The sequence below is a fragment of the Bos javanicus genome, chromosome 9 (assembly GCF_032452875.1).
Source record: "Bos javanicus breed banteng chromosome 9, ARS-OSU_banteng_1.0, whole genome shotgun sequence".
NCBI classification, from domain to species: Eukaryota; Metazoa; Chordata; class Mammalia; order Artiodactyla; family Bovidae; genus Bos; species Bos javanicus.
In genome coordinates, this window is record NC_083876.1 from 9,585,093 (window position 1) to 9,606,332 (window position 21,240).

The 21,240-nt window shown below is 41.1% G+C and overlaps 1 protein-coding gene across 1 annotated transcript; it reads left to right on the top strand.

Moving 5' to 3' along the window:
* Positions 1–709: 709 nt before the first annotated feature.
* Positions 710–14,775, top strand: LOC133254486 (histone H2B type 1-K-like). The gene is made up of 3 exons (XM_061428708.1): positions 710–718; positions 11,142–11,464; positions 14,769–14,775. Exons 1-3 carry the CDS (start codon positions 710–712, stop codon positions 14,773–14,775), a joined length of 339 nt encoding a protein of 112 aa, XP_061284692.1.
* The last annotated feature ends 6,465 nt before the right edge of the window (positions 14,776–21,240 follow it).

Consider the following 21,240-nt stretch of genomic DNA (forward strand, 5'->3'; position numbering starts at 1 on the left):
ACATTATCTTGAGAAGGGAGAAGGACTGAAAATGGAGTTAATGATGGGTCAGGCCTACATGATGAAGCCTCCATAAAAATCCCAATATTGGTGGGTTTAGAGGCTTGCAGGTTGGTAAACACATCCACCCTGGAGGTGTGGGGGGTGTCAGTGTAAGGCAGCCCACCTCCACCAGGACAGCAGCTCCTGTGCTCAGGATCCTCCCAGGTATCTCTTCATCTGGCTGCTCACCTGTATCCTTTAAAACATCCTTCAAATTGGTAAATGTACGTGGTTCCCTCCACTCAGTGAGCTGCTCTAGAATTAATGGAATCTGAGGAGGGCATCATGGGAACCCTGATTGGCAGCCAAGTTATACAGAAGTGCTGGGTGCCCTGAAGATCCGCTCTTTGTAGTTGGCACTTGAACAGGGCTGGGGCAGTCTTGGGGACCGAGACCTTAACCTAGGGGATCTGACACCACCTCCAGTAGACGGGGTCAGAGTTCAGTTAAATTGTGAGACACTCAACTGGTGTCATGGAGAATTGCTTGGCACACGGAAAGGACCCCACACATGTGGTGATCAGAAGTGTCACAGTGAAGTGTTCAGTGTGCTAAGTGAAGGAGACACACAGGAGAAGGACCACGGAGTATTCCAGCACTGCACCGTTATTGGCTTTCTTCCATTATACTTAACTTCTCCACTAACCTATTGGTGTTTCCTGGGACCATGCCCCAAGTAAATCCTCCTGTATCTAAATCCTTTCCTTGGGTTTGCCTCTGAAGGGGCACATAAGACAACAGGGAAACAAAACATAAGAGCCTCCAAAAACGTGACTGTGAAGTAGCCAGATTTCCACAGGAGAGTCTGAGGTAAGCTCCTCTCAGAATCCTGAGCAGGAAACTGAGGTGAAAGCCCTTCACCCTTTCATGTAGATGCTTCCAGAATCTCTTCCCTCCTTCACTTCTCTCTCCTCCTTTCTATGCTGGAACACAAGCAACCTTTTGTTGAATGTTTCCTATATCATATCTTCCTTCTATTGTTGGAAAGCAGGCCTCTACTTATCTGATATAAAGGTATTCACCATCATTGGCTGAAGGTGTATCTTTTTTGAACTCCATGAGAAATCTATGTGCTGGGTCATCCAGATTCAGCCCTTGGTCGATGTGGGTAAAGAGGAGAGTGACAAAGCCAGCTTGAAACTCAATAATCAAAAAACTAAGATTGTGGCATCTGGTCCCATCATTTCATGGCAAATAGAAGGGGAAAAAGTAGAAATAGTGACAGATTTTATTTTCTTGGGCTCCAAAATCACTGCAGATGATGACTGAAGCCATGAAATTAAAAGACATTTGTTCCTTGGAAGGAAAGCTATGACAAACCTAGACAGCATGTTAAAAAGCTGAGACATCACTTTGCCAATAATGATCCATATAGTGAAAACCATGGTCTTTCCAGTGGTCATGTATAGATGTGAGAGTTAGATCATAAAGAAGGCTGAGTGACAAAGAATTGATGCTTTTGAACTGTGGTGTTGGGGAAGACTCTTTAGAGTCCCTTGGACAGCAAGGAGATCAAAACAGTCAATCCTAAAGGAGATCAACCCTGAATATTCATTGGAAAGACTGATGCTGAAGCTGAAGCTCTAATACTCTAGGCCACCTGATGTGAAGAGCTGACTCACTGGAAAAGACCCTGATGCTAAGAAAGATTGAAGATAAAAGGAAAAGGGGGCAGAAGAGGATGAGATAATTAGATAGCGTCATGGACTCAATGGACATGAATTTGAGCCAACTCTGGAAGAGAGAACAAAGCAGCCTGGTGTGCTGCAGTCCATGAGGTCATAGACTTGGACACAACTGAGTGACTGAGCACACAAAATTCTCTCTCAAAACTTACTGAGCAACTTTCACTATTTTTTTTTAAATTTCAGAAGCTATCGCCTGTTTTTATTCTTCATTCTTTCTGAAATATCCATCTCCCTGATGGAAGCAGAGATACTGAAGAAAAAGAGAGGAAAGAAACAAACAAAAGTGAAATGAAGAACACAGAATTTCAGGGCCTTTCCTACAAAATAGGTCAATTTCAAACAAATAGTGCACCTAATAGTCAAAGAAATTTAAACCAAGTTGCCCTTCCTGACAAAATAAGCCTGAAAAACAGGTGATCAAGCAAGAGATAAAGAGAGAACAGGAGATGAAAAGTGAGCTTATGGGTCTCAGGAATGAACTCTTCTGAATATGAAATTATTCAGGGTGGGAAGGGTGAGCCCAATTTTCTCCACTCCTGCCCCCACTCTAGCAATTTTCTTTACCCCTTCAGATTCTTCTGATTAAACAAAGACTCCACCTTCCCAGAGGGACAATCCAAAAACTTTACCAGCCCATCTGCCCCTGTTACCACAGTCAATTTGAGCACTATTTGGTCTATATTTTAGCTGTAAAATATAGTTAAAATATATTGGGGCATCCCTGGTGGTTCAGATGGTAAGGAATCTGCCTGCAATGCAGGAGAACTGGGTTCAATCCCTAGGTTGGAAAGATTCCTTGGAGAAGGAAATGGCTACCCACTCCATTATTCTTGCCTGGAGAATTCCAAGGACAGAGGAACCTGGCAGGCTACAGTCCATGGGGTCACAAAGTCAGACACGACTAAGTGATTAACACTCTTTACAGAAATGAATTTCTCTTTAGACCCCCAGAAAGGAAAACAGACATGGATAAAAGCATATCCAGAAACAAAGACAATAGGCTTGAGGAAATAACAAAATGAAATGAAAAAGAACAAACAGATAAAATAAGGAAGAATATGGCAAATAGGGATGGGACACATAAAAATTATCACTATTCTCAAAAGAGCTCACAAAATAGGGGGAGAATCAAGTGTATATTTGAATAAATGTTCCTGAAATAAAGATTCAAATCCATAAATTACAAAGACATAGCTAAGCTAACATTTCAGAAAATTTGACTAGGACTACTTAATCAGACATATCCCATAAAGTGGATTTGGGGAGGGAAGTTATAGTAAGTTACACAGGCAAGAAATAAGGAAGCACATGAAAATCAGCTGAAATAAGAAAGAATAGGAGAGTGTGGGAGAACGAGATGATGGAGGAGTAGGTAGATGTGGAGAACATCTCTCTCCATGGATGCATCAGGAATATACCTTCAGACACAGAAGTGCATACAGAACACCAGCTGAGAGTGGACAGGAGTATCTGACCAGTGGGAAAGAATACATAGGACCACGCAAAACTCGGTAGGATGAAGGAACTAGGGGGAAAAAACAGGTGTGCTAGCAGGGCTGGACCTGCCCTCAGCGGGTGGGGGAACTGAAGCATCAGTCCTATGCGCACAGTGGGGCAATTGTCTGAGTCAGAGCAGAAACATTTAAGGCTGAGAGTGAAACAGCTGATCAGTGGCAGCCTAAATGGAATGAGAATCAGACAGTCCTTGCCGCAGCCATACATACCCTGGACAGGGACACTGGTCCCCTGGAAGGTGAAGTGGCTGGGAGCTGGGGTTTAGGGATTGTGGAGCAATCCCAGGGAGAGGGCTGCTGTGGACTGCAGAGAGACAGATTGAGGGGTTGTGAGGCAGAAGATCATGGTGGGAAATGCCTGTGGAGGAAAGTCAGGCAGCCATGGAAGCAAGGAGATACTGCTGAGTCAGCGTAGTGGGTGAAGTCATCTCCATAGCCTCTCTCTCCCCACATGCCAGCAACGGCAGCCAAACAATAGAGAGGCTGGCCCATCAAGCACCTGACACACTGAACTACAGAGTAGGACTCCACCCAGGGTACTTCTATAAGTGACTGATGCATGGAACTACATGGTAGGACCCCACCCAGGGTGCCCCTTTAAGTGCCTGATGTGCCAATATACAGAGTTGGACCCCAGCCAGGGGGGCCCTCTATGTACCTGACCCGCCAAACAACAGAGAAGGACCCCACGCAAGGGAGTCCTCTAAGTGCCTGAACAGGCAGAGCTATGGAGAAAGACCGGCCAAACAGGCCTTCTGATCAACAACAAGAGGCTAAAAAAAAAAGACTCTGATCGGGCCATAACCCCTGCAGTGGAGGCAGTCCGTGTTCCTGTACAGTTGGTGCCACCAGGGTCCCCGAAATCCAAGAAACTGCGCCACCGTCACATTCAACTGTCACTGGGGCAGAGCTGACACAGGGGAAAAAAGTCTTGTATTTATGCATGCAGCATCGCTTTGGTCATGTTCAACTCTTTGCAACCCTGTGGACTGTGGCCTGCCAGGCTTCTCTGTCAGAGAGGGTTTCTCCAGCAAAGAATACAGGAGTGTACTGGCCAATACTGGTTGCCATGCCCTTCTAAAGCACTATATTTCCTGCTGCCCTAGCCGCCAACCCCCCTGAGTATCTGGTGCTGCACCACCTCCACACCTGGGCCTCACTGGGGCAGACCCAAGTCCTCCAGGGCAGCCTCAGGAGCAAACCCCAGTGGATGACCCACATGCAGAGGTGGAAACAAAACCACAATTAAAACCCAGGGGCAGTGTGGCCAAGGAAGAAGACCCAAACCCTTCCCACCAGCTGTACAAGCTGCAAATTAAATCCATATGATCAACTAGGCAGACTCTGTGTCTATGGGATATATAAAAGGACATTGAGAGCTCCTACAAAAGAAAATGCACTAGTTCTGATAGCCATGGACAATGGAGGCAAGAACACACAGGAGTAGGAGCAGATTGGAATCTGAGCTGCCCCCTCAGCAGGTCCAGAGATCAGCACAGTGTTGGAGGGCATCCTAGGGAGATGAGGTGGATTGTGACTCCCAGTGAGGGAAAGGACTCTGACAGCAGTGACTCAAGAAAAACATTTATTATTCTTATTTTTTGTCTTGCTCTGTAAATTCTTTTGGATTTATTTTTCTTCTTTTTTTTTCCTTTTTTTCTTCCTCTATTGTAGTTGTCATTTTATTGGCACTAAGAAATCCAATTAAGCTTTTGAGCTATTTTTTTTCCTCAGTCACAATTTTTATTGTTGTCATAAACATCTGCCTCTATGTTGGGCTTTTGCAATTCTGTGGAGTTTTCCTTTTTTTTTTTTTTTTTTTTTTTGCTTTTATCTTTTCTTAATTTTAATTTTTAAACTTACTATTATTTTTTCTACATTTATTCCTTTGCTTGTTTTCCCTATTGTTCTCCCCTTGCAGTTAAATTTTAATGTATATAAATATTCTTTATCTGCCTCTAACTTTGAATATCTATTCTTTCTTTCTTTCTTTTCTCTGCTTTCCTCTCAAAACATTTGTTAGTTTTATTTTCATTACTTTATTCCCCAATTAGCACCTTGCTTTAGTTTTGTTTTTCAGTTTGTGCTTTAATTAATTTTGTTCTGGTGAATATAATTTTTGGTTTCCTTTGTTCACTGGGTCAATCTATTTTACTTTATTTTTGTTGTACTGTTTTGATTTTGTTTATGGATGTATATGTATATGTATATATTCAGTCACACTTTCTACTGTTATAAACCTCTGCCTCTACATTGGGCTTTTGCGTTCTGTGGAGTTTCTCTCTTTTTTTTCTTTCTTCCTCCATTTTCTTCTTTTTTTACAGTTTTAATTTTTAATTTTTTTAACCTATTATATTTTTTCCTACATTTATTCCTTTGTTTGCCTTTCCTACTGTCCTTTTCCCCTTGCAGTTAACCTTTAATGTATATAAATCTTCTTTATCTACCTCTATCTAACTTTGCATATCTATTCTTTCTTTCCTTTCCTCTCAAGATATTTGTTCGTTTTGTTTTCATTGCTTTATTCCCCACTTGGCAACTTGCATTAGCTTTGTTTTCCAGTTAGTACTTAAGTTAGTTTTGTTCTTAACTGGTAAATATAATTTTTGATTTCCTTTGTTTTCTGGGTCAATCTACTGTAGTTTATTTTTGCTGGACTATTTTCACTTTGCTCATGGGGGTATATGTGTATGTGTATATTCCATTATTTTAATTATTATTTGCCTGATTTTGTAACTGCCATTTGTCTGGGGATCATCTTTGGTTTCTCCTTTTTGGATATTTGTTTTAATCTCACTTAATGCCATAACAAACCACTTGTGGAATCTTCATTCCTGGCCAGAGATCAAGCCCTGAGCCTTTGGAGTGGGAGCACTGACTCCAACACCCTAGACTATCAGAGAACTAAACCGAGGGAAAATCAAATAGTGAGAACTCACACAAAGGAAGCCACTTGAATATATGACCCAGCATCACCCAACCACTAAGAGCACCCTGTGCAGGATGCCTCATCTAAACAACAAAAATACAAACCCAATAATCAGCAGACAGGATTACCACCCCACTCAGCCTTGTCCGTCAGAGGAAAAACAAACAAACAAAAACTCAGCACAAATCTCACCCTATAAGAAGATTACACAAACCACTGGACCAACTTTAAAGGACAGACCAAAAGGAAGAAAGAATTCAACGTTGAAGCCTGGGGAAAGGAAACCTCAAGCACAATAACTTAAAAAAATAATAATAATGAAACGGCAGAGAAATATTGCACAAATGAAGGAACAAACTAGAAACACAGAAGTCCAAATAAATGAAGAGGAAATATGCAAACTACCTGAAAAAGAATTCAGAATAATGATAGTAAAGATGATCAGAAATCTTGAAAACAAAATGGAGAAAATGCAAGAATCAATTAACAAAGACATAGAAGAATTAAAGAATAAACATACAGAAACAACACACTTACTGAAATTAAAAATATTCTAGAAGGAATCAATATCAGAATATCTGAAGCATAAGAACGAATCAGTGAGCTGGAAGATAAAATGGTGAAAATAACTTCTGAAGAGCAGAATAAAGCAAATAGAATGAAAAGAACTGAGGACAGTCTCAGAGACCTCTGGGACGATATCAAATGCACAAACATTTGCATTATAGGGGGTCCCAGAAGAAGAAGACAAAAAGAAAGTGTATGAGAAAATTCTTGAAGAGATTATAGATGAAATTTTCCCTAACATGGAAAAGGAAATAGTCAATCAAGTCCAAAAGGCACAAAGAGTCCCATACAGGATAAACCCAAGGAGAAACTTCCAAAACACATACTAATCAAAGGAACAAAGGCTAAACACAAAGGGTATTAAAAGCAGCAAGGGAAAAGCAACAAATAACATACAAGGGAAACCCCATACATTTAAAAGCTGATCTTTCAGCTGAAACTCTGAAGGCCACAAGGGAATGGCAGGATATATTTAAAGTATTGAAAGGGGAAAATCTACAAACAAGATTACTGTACCCGGTAAGGATCTCACTCAGAATTGATGGAGAAATAAAAAGCTTTGCAGACAAGCAAAAGTTAAGGGAATTCAGCATCACCAAACCAGCTTTACAACAAATGTTAAAGGGACTTAGATAGTCAAGAAATAAACGGGAAGAAAAAAGATCTACAAAATTGACCCCAAAGAATTAAGAAAATGGCAATAGGAACATATATATCAATAATTACTTTAAATGTAAATGGATTAAATGCTCCAACAAAAGACACAGACTGGCTGAATGTATACAAAAACAAGACCCATATATATGCTGTCTACAAGAAACCCAGTTCAGACCTCAAGATACATATAGACCAAAGTGAGAGGATGGAAAAATATATTCCATGCAAATGGGAAGCAAAACAAAGCTGGAGTAGCAATCTTCATATCAGACCTTAAAATAAAGAAGATTACCAGAGATAAGGAAGGACATTACATAATTATCAAGGAATCAATCCAAGAGGAAGACATAACAATTGTAAATATCTACAACAAAGGTCCATCTAGTCAAGGCTATGGTTTTTCCAATGGTCATGTATGAATGTGAGAGTTGGACTGTGAAGAAAGCTGAGCGCTGAAGAATTGATGCTTTTGAACTGTGGTGTTGGAGAAGACTCTTGAGAGTCCCTTGGACTGCAAGGAGATCCAACCAGTCCATTTTAAAGGAGATCAACCCTGGGTGTTCTTTGGAAGGAATGATGCTAAAGCCGAAACTCCAGTACTTTGGCCACTTGATGCAAAGAGTTGACTCATTGGAAAAGACTCTGATGCTGGGAGGGGTTGGGGGCAGGAGGAGAAGGGGACAACAGAAGAGATGGCTGGATGGCATACTGACTCAATGGATGTGAGTTTGAGTGAACTCCAGGAATTGGTGATGGACAGGGAGGCCTGGCGTGCTGCAATTCATGGGGTCGCAAAGAGTTGGACACGACTGCGTGACTGAACTGAACTGAACTGAACTGATGACCCCAACATAGGAGCACCTCAATACATAAGACAAACATTAACAGATATAAAATGAGAAATTGACAGTAACACAATAATAGTTGGAAATTTTAACACCACACACACACCAATGGACAGATCATCAAAACAGAAAATTCATAAGGAAACATAAGTCTTAAATGATACATTATATGAGATGGATCTCATAGATATCTTCAGGACATTCCATCCAAATGCAGAAGAACACACCTTCTTCTCAAATGGACATGGACCATTCTCCAGGAGAGACCACATCTTGGGTCATAAATCAAACCTCAGTAAATTTAAGAAAACTGAAATGGTATCAAGCATCTTCTTGGACCACAGTACTATGAGACTAGATATCAATTGCAAGGAAAAAAATGTAAGAAACACAGACACATGGAGACTAAACAACACATTTCTAAGTAACCAAAAGGTTACTGAAGAAATCAAAAGGGAAATCAAAAATTTTCTAGAAACAAATGACAATGAAAACATGACAACTCAAAACCTATGGGAGGCAGCAAAAGCAGTCCTAAGAGGGAAGTTTATAGCAATACAATCCTACCTCAAGAAACAAGAAAAACATCAAATACACAACCTAACATTACACCTAAAACAACTGGAAAAACAAGAACAAAAAAATCCCCAAAATTGGTAGAAGGAAAGAAATCATAAAGATCTGAGCAGAAATAAATGAAAAATGAATGAAAGAAACAATAGTAAAGGTTAATAAAACTAAAAGCTGGCTCTTGGAGAAGATGAACAAAATTGACAAACCGTTAGCCAGACTCATCAAGAAAAAAAGAGAGAAGAATCAAATCAACAATATTAGAAATGAAAACAGAGAGGTTACAATAGACAATGCAGAAATGCAAAGGATTATAAGAGAATATTATGAAAAATTAAATGGCAATAAAATAGATAACCTAGAAGAAATGGATTCTTTGATTCTTAGAAAAGTTCAGTCTTCCCAGACTGAGCCAGGAAGAAATAGAAATTATAAACAACCCAATTACAAGCACTGAAATTGAAGCTTTGATAAAAAAATCTCCCAAAAAACAAAAGCCCAGGACCAGATGGCTTCACAGGAGAATCCTACCAAACATCTAGAGAAGAGCTAACGCCTATCCTTCTAAAACGCTTTCAAAAATTGCAGAGGAAAGAACACTTTCAAATTCATTCTATGAGGCCACCATCACCCTGATACCAAAACCAGACAAAGACAACACAAAAAAAGAAAACTACAGGCCAATATCACTGATGAACATAGATGCAAAAATCCTCAGCAAAATTCTACCAAACAGAATTCAGCAACACATCAAAAAGCTCATATGCCATGATCAAGCTGGGTTTATTCCAGGAATGCAAGGATTCTTCAATATATGCAAATCAATCAACGTGGTACACCATATTAACAAACTGAAATATAAAAACCATATGATCATCTCAATAGATGCAGAAAAGGCTTTGACAAAATTCACCACCAATTTATGATTCAGTTCAGTTCAGTTCAGTTCAGTCGCTCAGTCGTGTCCAACTCTTTGTGACCCCATGAATCGCAGCACACCCAGCCTCCCTGTCCATCACCAACTCCTGGAGTTCACTCAGACTCACATCCATCGAGTCAGTGATGCCATTAAGCCATCTCATCCTCTGTCGTCCCCTTCTCCTCCTGCCCCCAATCCCTCCCAGCATCAGAGTCTTTTCCAATGAGTCAACTCTTCGCATGAGGTGGCCAAAGTACTGGAGTTTCAGCTTTAGCATCATTCCTTCCAAAGAAATCCCAGGGCTGATCTCCTTCAGAATGGACTGGTTGGATCTCCTTGCAGTCCAAGGGACTCTCAAGAGTCTTTTCCAACACCACAGTTCAAAAGCATCAATTCTTTGGTGCTCAGCCTTCTTCACAGTCCAACTCTCACATCCATACATGACCATTGGAAAAACCATAGCCTTGACTAGACGGATCTTTGTTGGCAAAGTAATGTCTCTGCTTTTGAATATGCTATCTAGGTTGGTCATAACTTTCCTTCCAAGGAGTAAGCATCTCTTAATTTCATGGCTGCAGTCGCCATCTGCAGTGATTTTGGAGCCCCAAAAATAAAGTCTGACACTGTTTCCACTGTTTCCCCATCTATTTCCCATGAAGTGATGGGACCAGATGCCATGATCTTTGTTTTCTGAATGTTGAGCTTTAAGCCAACTTTTTCACTCTCCTCTTTCACTTTCATCAACAGGCTTTTGAGTTCCTCTTCACTTTCTGCCATAAGGGTGGTGTCATCTGCATATCTGAGGTTATTGATATTTCTCCATGCAATCTTGATTCCAGCTTGTGCTTCCTCCAGCCCAGCATTTCTCATGATGTCCTCTGCATAGAAGTTAAATAAGCAGGGTGAAAATATACAGCCTTAAAGTACTTCTTTTCCTATTTGGAACCAGTCTGTTGTTCCATGTCCAGTTCTAACTGTTGCTTCCTGACCTGCATACAGATTTCTCAAGAGGCAGGTCAGGTGGGCTGGTATTCCCATCTCTTTCAGAATTTTCCACAGTTTATTGTGATCCACACAGTCAAAGGCTTTGGCATAGTCAATAAAGCAGAAATAGATGGTTTTCTGGAACTCTCTTGCTTTTTCCATGATCCAGCAGATGTTGGCAATGTGATTTCTGGTTCCTCTGCCTTTTCTAAAACCAGCTTGAACATCAGGAAGTTCACAGTTCACATATTGCTGAAGCCTGGCTTGGAGAATTTTGAGCATTACTTTACTAGCATGTGAGATGAGTGCAATTGTGTGGTATTTTGAGCATTCTTTGGCATTGCCTTTCTTTGGGATTCTGTGTTGTTGGGTGTTGTCATTATAGACATACCTGAACTGGCTAAGTCTGCTCCTGCCCCTAAAAAGGGCTCTAAAAAAGCTGTGACCAAGGCCCAGAAGAAGGACGGCAAGAAGCACAAGCACAGCCGCAAGGAGAACCACTCCGTGTACGTGTACAAGGTGCTGAAGCAAGTCCATCCGGACACCGGCATCTCATCCAAGGCCATGGGAATCATGAACTCCTTCGTCAACGACATTTTTGAGCCCATCGCTGGTGAGGCATCGCACCTGGTGCATTACTACAAGCGCTCAACTATCACATCCAGGGAGATCCAGACTGCCGTGCGCTTGCTGCTACTTGGGGAGCTGGGCAAGCATGCCATGTCTGAGGGCACTAAGGCTGTCACCAAGTATACCAGCTCCAAGTAAATATAATATGCCTAGCCGCTGTTAACAGAGAAGGCAATGGCACCCCACTCCAGTACTCTTGCCTGGATAATCCTATGTACAGAGGGCCTGGTGGGCTGTAGTCCATGGGGTCGCTAAGAGTCAGACATGACTGAGTGACTTCACTTTCACTTTCTTTGGGATTGGAATGAAAACTGACCTTTCCAGTCCTGTGGCCACTGCTGAGTTTTCCAAATTTGCTGGCATATTGAGTGCAGCACTTTCATGGCATCATCTTTCAGGATTTGAAATAGCTCAACTGGAATTCCATCACCTCCACTAGCTTTGTTTTTAAAACTCTTCAAAAAATGGGCATAGAAGGAACCTACCTCAACATAGTAAAGGCCATATATGATAAGCCTACAGCAAACATTATTCTCAATGGTGAAAAACTGAAAGCATTCCCCCAAAGATCAGGAACAAGACAAGGCTATCCTCTTTCCCCACTATTATTCAACATAGTTCTGGACGTCCTAGCTACTGCAATCAAAGAAAAAGAAATAAAAGGAATCCAGATTGGAAAAGAAGAAGTAAAGCTTTCACTGTTTGCAGATGACACGATACTGTACATAGGAAACCCTAAAGATAGTATCAGAAAATTACTCAACCTAATCAGTGAATTTAGCAAAGTTGCAGGATACAAAATCAATACACAGAAGTCACTTGCATTACTATATGCTAACAATGAAAAATCAGAAAGAGAAATTAAGGAATCAATCCCAATCACCATTACAACAAAAAGAATTAAATATCTATGAATAAACTTACACAAGGAGACAAAAGAATTGTACACAGAAAAGTATTAAGACACTGATGAAAGAAATCAAAGATGACATAAACAGATGAGAGATATTCCATGTTCCTGGGTAGGAAGAATCAATATTGTGAAAATGACTATACTACCAAACACAATCTACAGATTTAACGTGATCCTTATCAAATTACCATGGCATTTTTTTCACAGAACTAGAATAAAAAATTTCACAATTCATATAGAAACACAAAAAAACCCCAAATAGCCAAAGCAGTCTTGAGAAAGAATGGAGCTGGAGGAATTAACTTTCCTGACTTCAGATAATATTACAAAGCTACAGTCATCAAAACAGTATGGTACTGGCACAAAAACAGAAATATAGACCAATAGAACAAGATAGAAAGCCCAGAGATAAACCCATGCACCTATGGGTACCTCATTTTTGACAAAGGAGGCAAGATCATACAATGGGGCAAAGGCAGCCTCTTCAATAAATGGTACTGGGAAAACTGGACAGCTATATGTAAAAGAATGAAATTAAAATAATTCCTAACACCATACACAAAGATAAACTCAAAATGGATTAAAGACCTAAATGTAAGACCAGAAACTATAAAACTCTTAGAGGAAAACATAGGCAGAACACTCAACAAAATAAATCAAATAAGATCCTCTATGACCCACCTCCTAGACTAATGGAAATAAAAATGAAAGTAAACAAGCGGGACCTGATTAAACTTAAAAGCTTTTGCACAGCAAAGGAAACTATAAACAAGGTGAAGACACAATGCTTGGAATGGGAGAAAATAATAGCAAATGAAACAACTGACAAAGGATTAATTTCCAAAATATGGAATCAGCTCATACAACTCAATACCAGAAAAACAAACAACCCAATCAAAAAGTGGGAAAGAAACCTAAGCAGACATTTCTCCAAAGAAGACATACAGATGGCTAACAAACACATGAAAAGAGGCTCAACATCCCTCATTATTAGAGAAATGCAGATCAAAAGTACAATGAGATATCACCTCACACTGGTCAGAATGGCCCCCATCAAAAATGCTACAAACAACAGATGCTGGAGAGGGTGTAGAGAAAAGGGAATGTTTTTGCACTGTTGGTGGGAATGTAAATTGATATAGTCATTATGGAAGATGGCATAGAGATTCCTTAAAAAACTAGGAATAAAATCACCATATGACTAAGGAATCCCACTCCTAGGCAAAACCCTGAGGAAACCAAAATTTTTCAAAATAGACTCATATATCCCAATGTTCATTGCAGCACTATTTACAATAGCTAGAACACAGAAGGAATCTAGATGTCCATTGACAGATGAATGAATAAAGAAATTGTGGTACATATACACAATGGAATATTACTCAGCCATAAAACGGAACACATCCAAGTCAGTTCTAATGAGCTGGATGAACCTAGAACCTATTATACAGAGTAAAGGGAGTCAGAAAGAGAAAGATAAATACTGTATTCTAACACATATATCGGAGAAGGCAATGGCACCCCGCTTCAGTACTCTTGCCTGGAAAATCCCATGGATGGAGGAGCCTGGTAGGCTGCAGGCCATGGGGTCTCTAAGAGTCGGACACGACTGAGCAACTTCACTTTCACTTTTCACTTTCATGCATTGGAGAAGGAAATGGCAATCCGCTCCAGTGTTCTTGCCTGAAGAATCCCAGGGACGGGGAGCCTGGTGGGCTGCCGTCTATGGGGTCGCACAGAGTTGGACATGACTGAAGCAACTTAGCAGCAGCAATGCATATATATGGAATCTAAAAAAATGGTACTGAAGAATTTATTTACAGGGCAGCAATGGAGAAAGAGACATAGAGAATAGACTTACGGACATGGGGAGAGGAGAGAAGAGGGTGAGATGTATGGAAAGAGTAACATGGAAACTTACATTACCATATGTAAAATAGATGGCCAATGAGAATTTGCTGTATGTCTCAGGAAACTCAAACAGGGGCCTCTGTATCAACCTAGAGGGGTGAGATGGGGTGGGAGATGGGAGAGAATTTCAAAAGGGAGGGGATATATGTATTCCTATGGATGATTCATGTTGAGGTTTGACAGAAAACAGCAAAACTCTGTAAAGCAATTCTCCTTCAATAAAAAATAAAGTAATTAATAAAGAAAAAAAAAGAATAGGAGGAAACGAATTCAGGATATTTAGGGTCCTGACATGCTGAAAGGTGGACTTCCCTGGTGGCTCTGCCTGCAATGCAGGAGACCTGGGTTTGATCACCCACTTTAGCCATGCTTGGAGAATCTTATGGTCAGAGGATCCTGGCAGGCTGCAGTCTATAGGGTCGCAAAGTGTCAGACACAACTGAAATGACTAAGCAGCAGCAGCAGCATGTTGGAAGGCAGCAGAGTGTGGTTGCTGAAAGCCTTCACTGGCTATGTAATTAGACCCCAGCCCTACGCTTTATTACCCTGTCTCCTGACATTGTTTTGCCTCTCTGTGCCTCAGCTTTCTTACCTTTAAGATGTTGATGGCAGAGGTCCCTGGTGGTCCAGTGATTAAGAATCCACTTTCCAATGCAGGGGACACAGGTTTGATCCTTAGTGGAGGAACTAAGATCCCACGTGCTGCAGGATAACTGAGCCCACGGGCCGCAACTAGAAATAAGCCCTCGCGCCGCAACACAAGATCCTATATGCCACAACTGAGACCCTATGGAGCCAAATAAATATGTACTTTTAAAATAAGTAAATAAAGTGATACTTTAAAAATAAATAAATAAAAATAATAGCCAGTAATAGCCACCCACAGAATACAGTAATGATGAAGATTGAGATGATACATTTCATCCCCTTAGAAAAATGCCCAGCCCATATTAAGCACAATTAATTATTATTATATCACAGAACTTGGTAATTTTCTGAAAGTAGAGAGTCAGAGCAAGGGAAGAGATAAAGATGACTTCTAGGCTTCAAGCCTGGACATTCATAGCCCCATTCATTAACAAGGAGAATACAGAAGATAAGATTATAAAAGTGTCCCCAATTATGGATTCATTTTGAACATTTTATGATGGAGGCATCTTTGGACAGATGAGTAGAGCTGTCCCCTGGGTGTCAAGCACTCTTGGGGGAGCTGTCAGGGCTAGAGCCAGATGCAGACATCTTTAGTGAGCGCTTGAAGCCAGGGATGTGGGTGAGATCTCGTTTGTGAGGCACCCAGGAGAGAAGGAAAGGGTAAGCACTGAACTGCCGAACACCCTCACCTGGGGGCTGGGCAGAGGGCTAAGGGCTGTGATGAGGGACCAGTGGAGAACAAAGGGAGAAGGAAATGGCAACCCACTCTGGTATTCTTGCCTGGAGAATCCTGTGAACAGAGGTGCCTGGTGGGCTGCTGTCCATAGGGTCGCACAGAGTCGGACACGACTGAAGCCACTTAGCACGCATGCATGCATTGGAGAAGGAAATGGCAACCCACTCCAGTATTCTTGCCTGGAGAATCCCAGGGATGGAGAAGCCTGGTGGACTGCCGTCTATGGGGTCTCACAGAGTCGGACACGACTGAAGGGACTTAGCAGCAGCAGCAGCAGAACAAAAACAAGGGGGACAGTGATGCAGCACAGCACCGGGTCTTTGGAGAGCCTGTGATCGGGAACACAGATAATGACTAACCTCCATCCAAAGAATGACACTCCTCCCATGAGAAAGAAAACCCTGAGGATATGTGTGGGAGCTGGTAAGTGAAGTGTGTAGACTGTTGCTGGTAAAGCTGAAGAGAGTTTCCATCTGGTGCTTCAGTTTTGTCTATAAAGTAAGAGCAAGGCCGCCTGTGGCCACATACAGGAAGTCGGTGCAGAAAACTCAGCAGTGGCCACAGGACTGGAAAAGGTCAGTTTTCATTCCAATCCCAAAGAAAGGCAATGCCAAAGAATGCTCAAACTACTGCACAATTGCACTCATCTCACATGCTAGTAAAGTAATGCTCAAAATTCTCCAAGCCAGGCTTCAGCAATATGTGAACCATGAACTTCCTGATGTTCAAGCTGGTTTTAGAAAAGACAGAGGAACCAGAGATCAAATTGCCAACATCTGCTGGATCATGGAAAAAGCAAGAGAGTTCCAGAAAAACATCTATTTCTGCTTTATTGACTAGGCCAAATCCTTTGACTGTGTGGATCACAATAAACTGTGGAAAATTCTGAAAGAGATGGGAATACCAGCCCACCTGACCTGCCTCTTGAGAAATCTGTATGCAGGTCAGGAAGGAACAGTTAGAACTGGACATGGAACAACAGACTGGTTCCAAATAGGAAAAGGAGTACGTCAAGGCTGTATATTGTCACCCTGCTTATTTAACTTCTATGCAGAGTACATCATGAGAAACGCTGGACTGGAAGAAGCACAAGCTGGAATCAAGATTGCATGGAGAAATATCAATAACCTCAGATGTGCAGATGACACCACCCTTATGGCAGAAAGTGAAGAGGAACTCAAAAGCCTCTTGATGAAAGTGAAAGAGGAGAGTGAAAAAGTTGGCTTAAAGCTCAACATTCAGAAAACGAAGATCATGGCATCTGGTCCCATCACTTCATGGGAAATAGATGGGGAAACAGTGGAAACAGTGTCAGACTTCACTTTTCTGGGCTCCAAAATCACTGCAGATGGTGACTGCAGCCATGAAATTAAAAGACGCTTACTCCTTGGAAGGAAAGTTATGACCAACCTAGATAGCATATTCAAAAGCAGAGACATTACTTTGCCAACAAAAGTTTGTATAGTCAAGGCTATGGTTTTTCCAGTGGTCATGTATGGATGTGAGAGTTGGACTGTGAAGAAGGCTGAGCCGAAGAATTGATGCTTTTGAACTGTGGTGTTGAAGAAGACTCTTGAGAGTCCCTTGGACTGCAAGGAGATCCAACCAGTCCATTCTGAAGGAGATCAGCCCTGGGATTTCTTTGGAAGGAATGATGCTAAAGCTGAAACTCCAGTACTTTGGCCACCTCATGTGAAGAGTTGACTCATTGGAAAAGACTCTGATGCTGGGAGGGATTGGGGGCAGGAGGAGAAGGGGACGACAGAGGATGAGATGGCTGGATGGCATCACTGACTCGATGGATGTGAGTCTGGGTGAACTCTGGGAGTTGGTGATGGACAGGGAGGCCTGGCGTGCTGCAGTTCATGAGGTCACAAAGAGTCGGGCACGACTGAGCGACTGAACTGAACTGAATTGAATAATGGGAGGGTGATCGGATGTATCCCTTCTCCAAGGGGGAAAAAAAAGTCTCATCAAGGACTCAGCAGACATTCAATGAAAAGTATGAACTATAGTATTGCAAGAAAAAAATTTTTTTGGCCAGAGATTTTTCTCAGCAATTTTTCCCAGTGTTCTGAATGTAGAAACAAGAGCCAGGATGGAGAATTTGAGGTAAGATGTGGCATGCAAAATTTATTACATGGCTACTTTTGCCATAAAACAAAGTATAAAATAACTAAATTGAGTCCTTTTCAAGATTTACCTGGGACTGGAACATTGGCTTGGGATACAAAATACCTGTATCCAACTTCACGTCCCTATTGTCTATTGAAAGGATTTTAATCCTTTAATAAAGTCACTCATAACATACAATGGAAAGTATTTCCTAGAATTTTGTAAAACTAATGAGAAGGAAGCTTGAATATGCTGATTAACGTGTAAGCGAGTTATTGGAAAAGGAACGATTATTGTTTTAATATCCTCTCAGTTACTCTAAAAGATTCCAAAACTGATTGTATAACACGCTATATAAAGTACAAGGCTTAGTCATAGTATCATCAGTCTCATACCTGGGTTTTCATACTTAGTATAAATGTCTGGAGGATTTTTTATCCTCCAGCTGAATGGCTTAAAACTCCCATAAAGGTCACTACACAGCACAAAAAAGACATCTTAGATATAGTTATTTCAAGACATTTATACAGATAAATGCATTTCTGTTCACTTTCAGCATTCAGTAGTTTGTTGTAAATTGGAGTATAACTAGGAAATCATTTCAATGATCATATTAAAGACACAATTTATTAAATACTTTAAACATCATTCACAAAACAACATTAGGGCGTAAGAGTGATAGTAGAGCTCACTAATCAAAGAATCATTACTTCACCTCTTTTCAAGGATTTGGTTGTCTATACACACAAAAAATTTTTTTTAATGGTATACAAAAAAATATGTTAAAGAAATGGGTCACTTAAACAATTTGTTGAAGTACAATGAATCAAACTGAGGCCAAAAACAAAAAAAATGAGACTAAAGATTAGTCATAGCAAGTGGATAAATACAAGAAAGAGGTGCATTTTATAAGCAAACTTTTAAGGCGACTTCTGCAAAATAAACGAACTGTCAGCAATGAGTATATGAAGAGCCGCCTCTGGGCACCAGTTTCAGACCCACATCTATCAGCTCTGGAAGCCGCAGAAGGCTTTCCACCAGGGAGAACCCCAAAACTGGAGCACCTCTTTAGGTCCCTTCTCTTCATTTCCTCCCTTCTTTGACTCTTTATCTGAAAACAAGTCAGGTCAAACGAAAAACAGTGAAGGTTCACGTGGGTGAGTTCATGATAAGAGAGCAGAAGTGTTCTGTGTCTAGAAGAAGAAACACAGGTCCTGAGAGCTGCTGCTGCTGCTGCTAAGTCGCTTCAGTCGTGTCCGACTCTGTGGGACCCCTGAGACGGCAGCCTATCAGGCTCCCCCGTCCCTAGGATTCTCCAGGCAAGAACACTGGAGTGGGTTGCCATTTCCTTCTCCAATGCGTGAAAGTGAAAAGTGAAAGTGAAGTCGCTCAGTCGTGTCTGACTCTTAGTGACCCCGTGGACTGCAGCCCACCAGGCTCCTCGGTCCATGGGATTTTCCAGGCAAGAGTACTGGAGTGAATTGCCATTGCCTTCTCCAGAGAGCTAGACTGAGAAGATAATAAATTAGCAAGGAGTGGCAGGGGAAGACCCTTTCTCCTCAGCATCATGATGTTTGCCTGTGTGGTGTGTGATGACTTCTGAATGCTTCTGGCTGGCACCATCTGCATTAGATGTGGGTATAAACAATTTTCAGAATCATGTTCTAAGTGGATATCATATCACAAAAACCAGTGGCTCTCTAATAACTCATCACATATGCATCACCTGTACTCATTATATAGAGAGAAACTGCCTCTGATTTGACTACAGTGGAATATGAAACATGTCTTTTTTATTCTACAAGAACTCATTTTTCTTTACTAGATTTTCTTACTAAAGGGAAACCAAAACTTGTTTTTCTGAAACCTATACAACTGATCCTTTGTCAGTTCCTTACTGCTATTATTTGAATTTACGAAAGTTGCAATGCGAAGACAATTTAGGTTACAATGATATTTGGAGATGAGAGCCCTGACAATCCTTGGATATATTTGAAAACCAGCAAATGTGTGGCTCTCAGCTATTTTCACTACCTTATTTGATGCCTCGTGAACTAAACTGGGTGCTCCTGTTCTATTATTCCCAACTTTTATTATCCAAACCCTTTTAATAAATTATTTAGCCTTTATTGTTCTAAGTTCTTGGATTTATTTTTACATCACAATTCTCTAGTTTCCAGTATGTTATTTCCTGTTATGAATGGATTCAAAGTAGTTTGTTTTTTATTGTTGTTTTTCAAAGCCAGGGAGGCTGGCCAGTGGTACGTAGGGATGTTTCGCAATGCTACTTCCTTCCTATATACACACACACACACTCACAAGCCCTAGGTAAAAAGTTGCCAAATTATCTGAAGTCTTCAAATCACCCTTTCTGGCTCCTCTTTCCTCCTTTGGAAGCACGTCCTGCCCTTGAATTGTACTGCCTCCTGAATTCTCCCCTTTTCCTTACAGAGAGCCTGGCCGGGGTCACAGCTCCCCACGCTCCTGGGTGGCAGTGGGCCACTTCTCCCAGAACACACTCACTGTCTAGCAAAGCAAAGGGAAGAGGCAGGCTGGCCCCTCCGCCGTCAGCCTCAGTCTTTCTGGGACACCAGGGTTTCTCCTTCCTACAAGTTACATCCTGTCTGTAGCCAGATTGGCCCAACAACAAGGCTGTATCTGTGAAAGGGAAACTTGCCCCAAAGGGTACGTGTTGGAGCAGAGGGGTGTGGGGGAGGGGAGAGGTGCAAAAGGAAAGCTAATCTTCAAAGAGTTAAAATCCAGCCTATCAAAATTTCATAATACTCAGTCAAGTAAATCCTTTTTTCTTTTTTTACTGATATTTTGTTCTAGAAGACAGCAATATTAGCATATTCTAGAAAAGAAAAACCTGACTTTAATAAAATATCATTAAATGAGAGATGCATGATTAACTGTTATTGACAAAAACATTATTTTGAAGTTACCTCATATACTTAGGTTTAATGAAGTCTTAAATATATAGAATTATTTCATACACACATTAAGAAAACATGAAATAGGTGACTAGGTAGAGTTGAAAAAGATGCTCTCAAATACTTTATATTGTCCATGCCTTATATGCTGCTGCTGCTGCTGCTGCTAAGTCGCTTCAGTCGTGTCCGACTCTGTGCGACCCCATGGACTGCAGCCTACCAGGCTTCTCCGTCCCTGGGATTCTCCAGGCAAGAACACTGGAGTGGGTTGCCATTTCCTTCTCCAATGCATGAAAGTGGAAAGTGAAAGTGAAGTCGCTCAGTCGTGTCGGACTCTTAGCGACCCCATGGACTGAAGCCTACCAGGCTCCTCCATCCATGGGATTTTCCGGGCAACAGTACTGGAGTGGGGTGCCATTGCCTTCTCCCATGCCTTAATACATTGGGTTTTATATGTTAGAGTGTTTGTTACCCTATTCAGGATACAGTGGCTTTTTTTTTTAATAGAAATATAGTTGATTTACATTGTTGTGTTAGTTTCAGGTATACAGCAAAGTGATTCAGTTATGAATATACATATATATTCTTTTTCAGACTTTTTTCCCTTATAGGTTATTATAAAATATTGAGTATAGG